Source organism: Microtus oregoni, unplaced genomic scaffold (assembly GCF_018167655.1).
Source record: "Microtus oregoni isolate MIOR12 unplaced genomic scaffold, Mior012 000017F_ref0000208, whole genome shotgun sequence".
Classification (NCBI taxonomy): Eukaryota; Metazoa; Chordata; class Mammalia; order Rodentia; family Cricetidae; genus Microtus; species Microtus oregoni.
Window position 1 is genome coordinate 38,057,134 of NW_024543076.1, and position 13,605 is coordinate 38,070,738.

General features: G+C 39.0%; 1 protein-coding gene across 1 annotated transcript in view; it reads left to right on the forward strand.

Moving 5' to 3' along the window:
• The first annotated feature begins 10,454 nt into the window (after positions 1 to 10,454).
• Positions 10,455 to 13,605, forward strand: part of Zc2hc1a (zinc finger C2HC-type containing 1A) — a 42,826-nt gene continuing 39,675 nt past the window's right edge. The window contains exon 1 of the mRNA XM_041667811.1: positions 10,455 to 10,563. Within this exon, the coding sequence (XP_041523745.1) occupies positions 10,548 to 10,563 (16 nt within the window). The 5' untranslated portion in view covers positions 10,455 to 10,547. The remainder of the gene's footprint in view (positions 10,564 to 13,605) is intronic.

The following is a 13,605-nucleotide window of genomic DNA, read 5'->3' on the forward strand; positions in this document are numbered from 1 at the left end:
GAAACTATTATTTAAAAAACTACTTGGACCATTAGTTCTAGCTTCTTATTGACTAACACTTATATCTTAATTTAACCCATTTCTAGTAATCTGTGTATCGCTATGCGGGTGTGGCTTACTGGGTAAAGTTCCTGCGGCCCTGCTTCCTGCATGGCTCCATGGGCTTCTCTCTGATTCTGCCTCCTTTCTCCCAGCATTCAGTTTAGTTTTCCCTGCCTACCTAAATTCTGCCCTATCAACAGGCCAAGGCGGTTTCTTTATTAATTAACCAATCGTATTCACAGCATACAGAGGGGAATTCCACATCATGTTGCAGTGTTTTTAAATAAATTACAACACACTAGAAATAGGCAGAATTCTTATGGAAGCTATTATTAATAAATGGTTCCTTCTACATGATCAGGGTAAGTTCAATCTGTAAGGCAAAAGAAAAATATATGGGGATGTAGTCTTTCTTGAGGATTGTGGTTTAATATACTTGAGTCTAGCGAGCTAGTCAGCCATTGTTCAATGGTTTCCACTTTGATGGGTGTGCAATACCTTCTCAGCTTGGCCTTAGAAGGAAGACAGTTCTTTAGAGGAGAATGCAACTATTGATCATTAGTCAACATTGAGGGAACACCTTTGAGTAAGGGACAGTAGAGTTACAGAATAACACTGGCTAATAAAGGTAATTGTTGCTCATAATAACAGGTAAAAAGGGTTAAGAACTTTCTAACTAGCAAAGAAATTTCAAGTATTTTTCAAAAATTCAATAAAATAATAGCCACTATAGTTTTCAAAATATTCTTATTTTTCAAAAATTGTTGTTTAATTAGTTATAGGTAAATTAAATTGCTTTGAGTGCCAGTATTGATTATGTAGAATTCTTATGCTGATATACACGTTATGTGTTGTAAGCACTTAGGTCGTAAGATTCTTGTTTCTGCTTTGTTTATCCATTGGCTGCTAAGAAACACAAATGTACATAGGCTCAAGAAATCTCACGTCTCTTAGAAACAACAAACAATCGATTCATGTGATTACAGGCAGGCAATGCGCCAGACCTGGAGTTTCGTGCTTTCGTTTTGGTTTGGGATGAGTTCGGGAGAAGTGATTTTTGCTGGGTCTCAGGCAAAAAAAGAAGAGAAATGAGAAAAGAAGGGGCCAGCCAGCCAGCCAGCCAAATGACCAGACACAGAATAAGAAGGAAAGAAAAGATATACAGAATTAGAGAAAGGTAAAAGCCAAGAGACAAAAGGTGGATGGAATAATTTTAAAAAAGCTGTCTAGGGGGCTGGAGAGATGGCTCAGTGGTTAAGAGCATTGCCTGCTCTTCCAAAGGTCCTGAGTTCAATTCCCGGCAACTACATGGTGGCTCACAACCATCTGTAATGAGGTCTGGTGCCCTCTTCTGGCCGGCAGACATACACACACAGACAGAATATTGTATACATAATAAATAAATAAAAATTTTAAAAAAAAGCTGTCTAGGAACAATCCAAGCTAAGGCTGGACATTCATTAGAAATAATAAACCTCTGTGTGCTTTATTTGGGAGTTGGGTGTCAGGTCCCCAAAAGAGCAGAGTTAAGAGTAAAAAAACAACCAACTACAAATAATGAAATCTAACACTGCTCTTCTCTGTCCTGACCCAGGTGTCAATCATCCCTATGTTGAGCACACCACACTGAAGATGACATGCACTAGTTAGTCATTCAGTAGCCATCATCATTATGAGATACAGTGTCGTGACTTTATGTTTCAGCAATTTTCATCTTACTTAATAATAGAATAATAGTAGAGACTATGCAATTTCATTATAGTATATTGCGATATCTGACCTATTGTTACTCTCTTATAGATATTAATTATAAAATAAAGTGATCATAGGCATAGATATATAAGTCAAAAGCATAGAATCCTGGATTTTGTATTACTTGTGCTTTCAGACATCCAGTGAGATCTTGAAATCTATCTCCTGTGCATACAGGAGACTGCTAGGTTGATGGATCTGACTGAGCCACCATTAAAAGAATTCTTTTCAATGAATCATCAAAGGCAGGATGAATAAATTGGAAAAAATATTTTAAATAATATAAATTAGCTAAGCTTAAATACTTAAACTACATAAGTCGAACTGGACAGTGTTGAAAGTCAAATCAGAATTGTCATGTATATAAGGAAGTAATAAACCCATAACTTTCAACAACTGGACACCAATTAGAGTTAAGGCAGCTATTAATGTGACGTAGGGATATGGACCCTTCATGTGCCACTGAAAATAGTGTACACTAACAGGAGCAGCACTGTAGAGAACAATCTGGCCATACGAGTGGAAACAAATATGAGCTAGTAATCTATCCCAGCAATGCATCCAAGAGGAACTCGAGTCCAGGTTCATAAGGGGACACACACAAAGATATTCATTGTAGTAGCAAGTTAGAGGCAAATGACTCTTCTTTACTGCTGGGATGGGAAGGAAAAGTGTGATACACGCATAAGTAACTTACTGTCCACAACTCAGAAGGAGCAGTATTTCATACTTGTGAATCTCTGGACATCCGTTAAAATTTCTAATTCAAAAATGAAAATCAAACCTAGGAGTCATGATGAATACTTTCAATCCTAGCACACAGAAGACCACGTCAAGAGAACTGGATGCTCAAGGATAGCATCAGCCATCGTAATTGCAGGCTAGACAGGGCTTCAACAAGACACTGTCTCAAAAGGAAATTTAAAAATAAAAAATTATAAGTGAACAGGAATCTATAGTAAATGTCACATACATCAAAATCTTAAACACGTGAAACAGCACCATTTTTGATTGAAGAGATCACTCATACCCACAGGTTTCTATGACTTGAGAGTAGTGGTGATCCTCAGACATAAAATTATTTCCATTGCTACTTCACAACTGTAATTTTGCTACTGTTATGAACTGAAATGTAAATATTTATGTTTTCTGATGGTATGGGGGGGGGGGTCACAAGCCACTGGTTGAGAACCACTGCTTTAGAGCATTAAAGCAGTATAATTGTGTCCATAGTGGGGTAGGGCTTTACACTGAGTTAAAAAGAGAATGAATGACAAAATTATAAAAGTTTTAGAAAGATATATTAGAATGTAGAATCAATTCAATTCCTTGTATCTGACATTAAAACATATAAATTCTATTACCTAAACTACAGGAAAAATACTACACAATAATAAACATGAACATAAATCTTTGTTTCTTTACTTTATTTCTCAGAATATGCCAGGCTGACATTGTTTTTTTTTTTTAACAAGGCTTATATCATTGTATTGTTAATGCTCCCTATCTCTCCAATGATACTTTTCAAAGTACAATTTAACTTCTGCCTCTTTTAAATCTTCCAAATATTTCCATTCATAAAAACATCTAAAACAAATTGCTTTTAGAAGTTGTTTCATGACACCTAAGACTTAGCTCTGCATCATGTCTTATGCAGGACTCCCTCTACTTGGTATGAACTTCCTAGAGATCAGATACACATATCTGAAACTCTTTGCCACGCAGACAGAAGTTTATGTCCCACCTAGTCACATAGCCATTTGATCACAAAGAAATACACAGAGGCTTATAACAATTATAAACTGTTTGGACTATTAGCTCTGGCTTTTTATTGACTAGTTTGACAACTTAAATTAACCCATATTTCTTGTCTATGTTTGCCATGTGGCCTGGTACCTTACTCAGTGAGGCATTCTCATCTTGCTTCCTCTGCATCTGGGTGGCTACTTCAGACTGAGCCTTTCCTCTTCCCAAAATTCTCCTAGTCTGATTGCCCTGTCTATACTTCCTGCCTGGTTACTAGCCAATCGGTGTTTTATTAAAACAATACAAGTGACAAATCTTTACAGAGTATAAGACCATTGTCCCACAGCACTTCCCTCTTTTTTTCTTTTTCTTTTCAAAATAAGAACTCTGATTCTAACCTCCTTTGTTTAATTTTTTCCTGACCATTATCCAAAACAACTTGTAACAAAGACTCTAAACAAAAACAAAAATCCATAATACAGTTTTTGGGAATGTGGGCATAGTTTTCTAGGCTACTTTCTGCTGATCAGGGTGCTGATAATCTTATGGGTATCTAATGAAAATTTAGGATATGGTCAAGGCATGGTTGGAGTATTCTGTGAGCCTAGATCATCTCAGGCAGCAGTCTTGAGCTTGTTCCTGGATGTAGAACTCAGAGGAAACTCCAACAGAGGCAAGTCTGAGACGTTGGTGAGACATTGGATCATCTGGGCCCTCTGCTCCTATTGGAGATTTGTTAGGAGGTCTTAATTGAACAAACCAGAATGAATCCATAGCCTCTCATTTCCTGTGGAAACTAAAGCAATACCTCTTCTCCAAAGTAACATATTTTTTTGGCTTAAATTTTGGAGTTAAGGCATTTTCAAAATATATAGGTTGAATTAATTAATCCAGTGACACTTATAATCAAATGTATTTTAGCAACTGTTGTTCCTTCCTCAGCAGTCAAACAATTCAGAGACACCACAGTAACATACAGTATCCAGACTTTCTGTATATTTTCCATCTTTATTTGGCTTTTTAAAAATTCTATTTCTTTTATTTTTAATTTTTTTTAAAGTATACAGTTGATATATTTATTGTATTAAAATCATATAAAACACCAATCTATACAGAGGCATTTAACACATAATATATACAATTAACTTTTAAAACTTAAAAATTTACAATGATTGTGAATATAAAATTGACATTGAAACAGTCTCCCAAAGCGATTTATTTGGCTGTTCTTGTTCGAAGTCGTCGTTTGAGAATATTTTTAATTTTTTTGAGACAGGGTTTCTCTGTATATCTTTGGCTATGTTGGAACTCACTCTGTAGACTAGGCTGGCCTCTAACTCACAGAGATCCACCTGCTTCTGCCTCCTAAATGCTGAGATTAAAGAAGTGTGCAACCACACCTGATTATATTTCTTTTTCAAAGGACTCTTTCTATCATCTTCCTTTTCTTTCTCAAGCTTACACATATTTTTAAACACACTGTAAACTGTTTATAGTTTTTTTTCCTATCTGGATCTCTCTTTATTGCATATCTGTAGTCATTTTATGACAAGGAGAGTTTTTAATCTGTTAAGTAATATGGATAAAATTAAAGCTGTGGCTTTGGTGGCTGGCTCTACCGCATTTCTTAGCTTTATGAGAGTCTAGCTTCACCTAAGACTTGGCGCTGCATCATTTCTTATTCAGGACTCCCTCTACTTGGTATGAACTTCCTAAAGATCAGAGACACATATTTGAAACTTCCTGCCATGCCAAGACTACTAATGTGCACATAGGGAGATCTCAATGAACACCTAATAGATTTGCAGTACCAAATTTAAAATCTATTTGAAGTTTCTGATGGCAAGAGATGGATAGGTGGGATCCTAACAGGAGGTTTTGTGTGTAGAAATAAATTAGGAGAATAGATGAAAATGGACGACCCCGTCCTAACTGCTAAAGAAAGGCATGGATCTCTAGCCTACTGAAGATGGTGTAGAGCATATCAGCAGAAAGAAAGGAAGTTGGCTTTAGATTGCTCTTTATAAAAACTTCTTTCATCTTTGGTGTTTTCTTGCCTTGGACACCCTTTCCCTCAATAAATCTCCAACTCTTACAACATACATTTTATTCCTGATTGTCCAAAGAAATATTAATCATTCCTACTTTTTCCCTGAACATTTAATGGATTTTCCCTTTTACTTCAATTTAAACAGAAAAAAAGAAAACTTACCTAGTTCAAAATTTGCATCTTCAGTCTACAACAGTTCCTTCCCCTCACTTAAAAGTACCAAGTGTTTTTTGATTTGCACTAAAATGTATCACTTGCTTGTGATTGTCATATATATACCAAATGCAGGTCATTCACCATGTTGCCATGGATGGAAGAGATTCTTTCCATAGCAAAGTTGATTAAATTGAGCTGTGTTTAGAATCTCACTCATCTGTCCTATGCAAGTGATCTGAATGAGAACCAAAGGCTGGATTTTGAAAATGAACTTGAACTTTGTGTGAGATCCAAGAGAAACCTGGAGCTTCCAAACACAAAGCTTTGTGTAGCTGATTTAGTCCCATGGAAGCTGAAGAAGGGCAGTGGAAGAGCTCCAGTGAATGGTGACCAAAGAGAACAGAATACAAAGTGGACAAATTAGAGGTGGAATATCTATTTCATCTACTTCTGACGTTGGGGGTCTGGACCAGTCTAGACAAACAGTTTTCTAACTTAGTTTTCCCTTTTGTATGGTAAGAAAATGAGAAAAATCTCATTGTCAACTACTTACTAACGTCACTTTATGTTCTTCTACATTTAAAGGGGGAAATGATATAGGTATAAATAATTTGCATTGGTGTGGATTTTAAGGTCAATTTTGTTATATGTATATGTATTTCTGATCTCGAATAAGGTGTTGTGATTGTGTAGTTCATTTTTAAAATGTAATGTATAATTAGGAAATACAGGTTGTTGATGGATAATCATAAATAATAGTCAAGTTTGTAGTCATGTTACTTAGATTTTCTAGATATATAGAGATATATTTCAGATAGGCATTCTTCATATCTCTTAAAGGCTACAGAATATGGCATTTAAAATATTTTAATAACTTAGGACTTTTCATGACAATGAGACATATCTGCTCCTGGCGGCACCAATCTACTTCGAGAGGAAGATGGGCATCGGAGAGGGTCCTTATGGAGTTTGATAGCCATTTGGGCAAGAAACTGCTCTTGCCTGGACTGTTGCATAAAATGGACACAGAGAACCCACAGAGAGAGGACTGCTGAACTTGCCTAAAGGTGAGACGGTCTTTCAGAGTTCCTGACTCATGAAAGAGTCTGCGAGACATTCTGCAGGACACAGCAGATAGTGACTGAACTGTCTTTGAAATTTCCTGCTTCATGGAAATGTCTGCTGGATACTATAGGACTGAAGGCTGAAGATGGATGCCCCAATGGTACAGAAGAACTTTGGGTGACTGTCCAGGCAGTGAGATGTCTCTGTCATTTCTAGAGCTTTGGATTTCCTGTTTGCTTAGGTAATATTATATCCTTCTGGAGTCTTTGATGGAGTTGAAGAATGGATAGGTAGGTATAGTTTTCCATTGTTATGATAATTGATAAAATAGATATAAATATTGTAACTTTAATTCTTTTTTTTTTTTTTTTTTTTTTTTGGTTTTTCGAGACAGGGTTTCTCTGTGGCTTTGGAGCCTGTCCTGGAACTAGCTCTGTAGACCAGGCTGGTCTCGAACTCACAGAGATCCGCCTACCTCTGCCTCCCGAGTGCTGGGATTAAAGGCGTGCGCCACCATCGCCCGGCTTGTAACTGTAATTCTTGCTTGATAACTTTTGTTATATGTAATTTTGCTATGTTAAAGTTAAAGCCTTCCTTTTTTTGTTTAAACAGAAAAAGGGGAAGTGATGTGGGAGTGTCATATATCAATCTGTTGATTTCATTGGTTAAGCAATAAAGAAACTGCTTGGCCCTCATAGGTTAAAACATAGGTGGGAGGAGTAAACAGAACAGAATGCTGGGAGAAAGAAGCTGAGTAAGGAGTCGCCATGATTCTCCCACTCCAGACAGATGCAGGTTAAGATGATTCCTGGTAAGCCAGCTCTTGGGCTACACAGATTATAAGAAATGGGCTAGTCCAGGTGCGAGAGTTAGCTGAGAAAAGGCTAGATATAATGGGCCAAGCGGTGTTTAAAAGAATACAGTTTCTGTGTAATTATTTCAGGTAAAGCTAGCTGTGCGGGCGGCTGGGTGCCGGAACGTAGCCTGCCGCTCCTATTACAACAGTAGTTAAAATGCACACTAGCAGCAGCTTCGGACATAAGAGAAAAACCGAAGCATTCGCTTTTGTGTCTGACTAGTAGTAAAGTGGCCCGGGAGCCTAAGAGTAATCAATAAATGTTTCTAAATGCATGCACGAGGAAAAAGCAATGGACTATACAGATGTTACATCAGAGATATGTGCCAAGAAGAAACATACTCACAAATACAGGCTTTTAGTGGGCAGGCATAGGAATATAGACAATCAAAGAGGAATGGGTTTTCTTCATGTTGGAGCTGATACCAGGGCCTAGCTCAGGAAGGCAAGATGGTTGTAACATAAAAGTTCTGGGATTCCAGAACCTCGGAGAAGACTAGCAAGCATGGTTTTAGAGTTAAGATCCACTATAGAAATGTCTACCCAAATTCATATTAAGCAATATGTCTGAATGCTTGAGTTCCTATTTGTTGCAGGAAGGAGATAAGGCAGGAGAGAGAGAGAGAAACATAAGGATGTCATGGTAGACTTCAGTGTTATTCTTCAGTGTTACACACAGCAGAGTGTAAATCCATGCTCTATCATTCATTCTGACACAACTACTGAGAAGACGTTAATCGCTGAGACACCTAGATGAAGACTTTAATTTTGAAAACTGGAGATTGAAGGATCTACTCTGTAGAAACTCTTTTGCAGATTGAATATAGGATATGACATATGAGGCATAAAACATATTTCACATGATATGCTTTTTCTTTTTATTATTAATATGGTGTATGATGATGTGTGTAAATGCAGGTGTGCATGTGCCATGGGTTCAAGTGTGGAGTTCCGCAGACAATCTAGGAGTTGATTCTCTCTTTCTACTGTGGGTTCCGGAGAGCAGACTCTCCATGACCAGGTTTGCACACTAAGTGCTTTTTATCAAAGTCGACTGGTCTGCCTCATAATGCATGCACTTCTTTTGTTGTTGTTGCTATTTTCATTATTGTTACTGATGTTACTATAGATTTTGTGGCCAGTAAGGTTTTTATCCATCACCTAAATATCGGTCTTAACTAAACTTGCAATTTGTAAAGTAAATGACTTCTTTATTTTACATTTTCTTTATGCATAGTTTCCCCCTTTGGCATTCTTGTTAAAGCTATCCCAACCCCGTTTTTGTTTTAGAGGGAAAAAGCCACTCTATAGCCAGTACAGGCTAGCTGAGTTTCCTGTGACTCAGGAGACAATTCCCATATGGGCGGTTTCCTTCACAATACTATGCAAGAGACGACTCTACCACATTCAGGTGCACCTACAGCATCTTCTCAAAGACTCCTTGGGGTTCAGTTCTTTAAACAAAACTTGAGAATTCTTGGTTTGTTGAATGCATACAGAATTAGGATAAAATAACTTTTGAATTAGACAGATCAATAAGATAATAAATTTGTAATGGATAAAATAATACTGGTAACTTAACAATACATACCTTGGAATCAGCTAACAATAGGGCTTATTACTGCTAAGTCAAATTTTTTTTTCGTTTATTTCTTTATTAAAGCTTTCTGTCTCTTCCCTGCCACCTCCTCCCATTTCCCGCCCCCTCCCCCAATCAAGTTCCCCTCCCTTGTCAGCCCATAGAGCTATTAGGGTTCCCTGCCCAGTGGGAAGTCCAAGGACCACCCACCTCCATCCAGGTCTAGTAAGGTGAGCATCCAAACTGCCTAGGCTCCCACAAAGCCTAGTGGATCAAAAACCCACTGCCATTGTTCTTGAGTTCTCCGTAGTCCTCATTGTCCGCTAAGTTCAGCGAGTCCGGATTTATCCCATGCTTTTTCAGACCCAGGCCAGCTGGCCTTGGTGAGTTTCTGATAGAACATCCCCATTGTCTCAGTGTGGAAACAACCTAGATGCTAAGTCAAATTTTAAAGAGCTTTAAGCTGCTATACTGTGCAGCAAAACCATTAAAATGATTGGAGTTCCTTTTGAGGCTTCTTCACTCCCACGTTTTGATTCTAACAGAAACAGGCCTCTGTGTGCCTTTCTGGTAGGCTGACTTCCCAGTTTCAAGTCCTCAGGAAAGCGTAGTTTTGATCAGAAGTGGAACTCTGTTGGTTCTAAGGAGAGCAGACAGAGTGCAATCATAGTGCCGGGGCAGGGGAAGATTGCCTAAGTGCAAAAGTTTCACTTCTAATTTTGAGCTCAACTTTTTAGGCTGAGGAAATTGTTTCCAAACGTTTAGCGCAATCTCAGTTCCACAGTCTCAGACAGAAAATATAATCCATGTAGGAAACATTGTTCTATGTCTGGAAAAAACGGGGAGAGACTTGTGTCTGCAGAGCATGTCTGCAGGACGTTTGACTAAAAAGGCGACCCCCGCAGGATGTGGGACCTAAGGCGCCTTCACATTGCCACAACAGCCACTCCACTTCTAGGGACCCGCAAAAGACATTCTTATACTGACTCGAGATGAGGAGCTCCTGAGGTGCTCAGGAAAACAAGGTGGGAGGCTAAAAGCCGCTGGAGTGGAACAAAGGATCTCAGGAAGCCTTCCGAAGTGGCTGCACCTCCCTGGGAGGGGTGCTGGAAAAATCCCTGGCGTAGGGAGCCTTCACCCTGGAGACCGCAGGAGGCGCGGCCCCGCCCTCCGTAGCCCCGCCCCAGCCAACGCGGACCAATGAGAGAGCCGGATGTTAGCGTGTGGGAGGTGCGGCTGGGTTGCTACAGCCGGAGCTGGGCGGCGGCGGGCGCTGCCGGAGGAGCCTCAAGCAGTTCGCCATGGACCAGCTGGAAGGTGAGACTCGGGTGTGTGGCTGCGGGGCTCGAGAGGCCGGGGCTGGGGCAGGGGCTCCCGGGGCAAGTGCGGCCGGCCGGCCCGCGGCTAGGTCCCCGCCAGGCCCGGAGCTGGTCGGCCCCGCACCGGAGCGTGACCGCGGGCTGCCAGCCGCGCACGGTCCTGGGCTTTCTCGCGGGCTCGGAGCACCTCGTCCTCTCTCCTGCAAGGCCTTCCCACAATTTTCTGGTCCTTTTTGATCCAGGAGTTTCCTTTGGGTCGTGAGCGTCTCTGGTCAGGTTTTATTTTCTTTGCAAACTGTATTCTCGGTTGAGGTCCGCAACATCCCTTGCTGGCCCCTCAGGACTCGCCCCGCCTCCCGCAAGCCCGGGGCACACACCTTGGGCACTCCCTGGTAGCCTTCCTTCCATTCCTACCTCATCTGGGTTGGACAGATGCCAAAGTATCTCCAAGGAAGTGTCCCTGGCCAGCTCTACTCCAGGAACAATAGCTCCAGCTTGATGGTTTATTCACGAGGACTGACTAGGGAAGAGCCAGCGTTGGTTCCTATCTTCGCTTTTTCCTGGCGCTGCTGTAACCATGGCTTCAGATTTTGCTTTGTTCCCACTTCTTTCACTTTTTCTCCCTTTTCGTTCATTCAAATCCCATGTAAGGACAACGTTCCTTGAAAAACAAAGGGAGGGAAAACCAGAATCATCAACAACAAAAACCCTAACATTGGTAACAACAGCTTTAAGATTTAAATAAGACAGTAAACCGTTCGATAAACAGGCTTTCAGGTTTTTTTCTTTTCCTTATTAAAAAAAATTACACCACTTAACGTACTTGGAATGAGCAGGGGCACTGAACCCTTCATTTTATGTATTATGGGTAGTTAAATATTTCAGGGTGAGTTATGAAGTGAAAAAGTAGTAATAACTTTTTTTCAGTGCTTTAAGTTTACCAGAAAGAAAATGCAATAATATAATTATGAATTTTATTTCATAGTTTTATTTTACAGTGATACCCTCACCAAACATCTTGTAGGCTATTAAGAATTCTAGTTGACCATATCTGGGCAGCTACAGTTTACTATTACCTGTGAAAGTCTTGGTGTACCTACCGTTCAACTTTACACGGAATGAGAAATTGTACTGACAGCATGCCTTCTTAATCTCTTAATTAGAGAGACTCCTGCAGGCTGCTTATTTTAATTATTGAAAAAGCAGGGTTGAGGCGTGGGTTCCAGTGTTTTTATGCTATCATAGTGCATGAAGAGTGCTTTAGATCACTTCCCAGGTTTTTACTGATCACCATTTACAGTGGATAGGAATAGTCACCCAGTGTTTCCCTTCTTCATCGTGGGCATACAAAGAATAAGAGTTGTCAGAGCTCTATCCATTCTAAGAATCTTTACATTTTAAGCTGTGCTCATGTTGCTGTCACAATATAAGTCAGAAATTTGGGAATATAACTGAAAACTATCATAATATTCAGCCAGTGTGTGTGTGTGTAAAATATACGGATCTGGGTGTAATATGGAATGAGCATGATTTATGAGTCTGGTTTTTGTAAAACAGTACCATCCCTTTAACTCTTTGATTTTTTTTCTAAAAAAAATAAGATACTGTCATTAAATATGTTTAATTATGATAAATTAGGATGAAATATGAGAAAATAGTTTTTTGGCAGAGCAGCTGAATATTGGTGACTTCAAGTAGTTCAACGTAATAAAAGCTCAGAGTGTTCTGTTGAGTGGAAAACTGGGCTTTTCTTTTTGGCTTCAAACCAATCCCCCACCCTCACCTTCCTTAAAACAAAAAAAGTCAGTTTCTTTTACATTACCTTTTGCAGAGTTCTGAATTTTTGACTCATTAATTTATTCACCCATGCTTTCACTTATTTGATATATTTTTCTCTAGAGTGGAACTTATAGGACAGTATTATTATAAAATCTTCACGTTTGCTCACTCTATTTTTGTTATTAAGCAAAAAATAATCTTTGACATTTGCTTACATTTTTAGTTGAAAGTAGTTACTGGTCTGAAAAAATTCTTCCCAAGCCATTCTTACTCTTTTAAAGTAAATTTTAGCTGCTTACATATAAATCATACCATGTATGTTGTTTTTGATTTTTTGGAACTGTTATGTCTCCGGAAATGTCACAAACTAAATTATCAAATTGCACACTGTATTGGAAACCAATGTTGTTATAATTTCGTATAATCCATAGCAGAGCTTTTGCATGGCTTGAGTAATTAGAGCAAAACCTTTGATCCCTTTTCATGTAAAAGCTGTACCCTGGGTGTATCTACAGAGCACAGAAGTAATTTTAGAGTTGGGGAATTCTAATCTCTTTATCAACTATAAGAGGGAGGTGATAAAATCTCAGGTTTGGCCTTCTTAATGCAGTATGGTCATTGCCTCCCTAATATCCTCAGACATCGTTGTAGCAGTTATGGCAGACATTAGCAGGCCATTCCTTCTCTGAACTTCTGCACTTATTACCTTAGTGTTGCCTTTAAAACGTAATAAGTCCCATTGCTCTTCGCTACTCTAACACCTACTGAACATCTTCCACTATGCTTTGTTAATGCTTTTCTTTTATTGTATCTTAGCAAGATGTTTCTGTCAATTTAGGGGTTTTGGAAGTTGTTTACAATGCACTTCCTGTTTACTTAGGTAATATTATATCCTGCGATCTTTGATGGAGTTGAAGGTTAAATAGTTATAGTTTTCCTTAGATATGATAAAAGATAAATTATGTGAAACTTTAGACTCACAAAAAATATCGTAGCCGTAATTATTGCTTGATACCTGTTTTGTTATATGTAATTTTACTCTGTTTAAGTGAAAACCTTTTTTATTTAGACATAAAGGGGGAGATGATATGGAATTCCCCTCTGAATCTTGTGCATATGTTTTATTACCATTGGTTAATAAAGAGTCTACTTCAGCCTATGGCAGGACAGAATATAGCCAGGCTGGAAGAGGTAGAGAGAGAAAGAGAGAGTAGGCGGAGTCAGACACCATGTAGCTGCTGAAGGAGAAAGATGCTGGAAT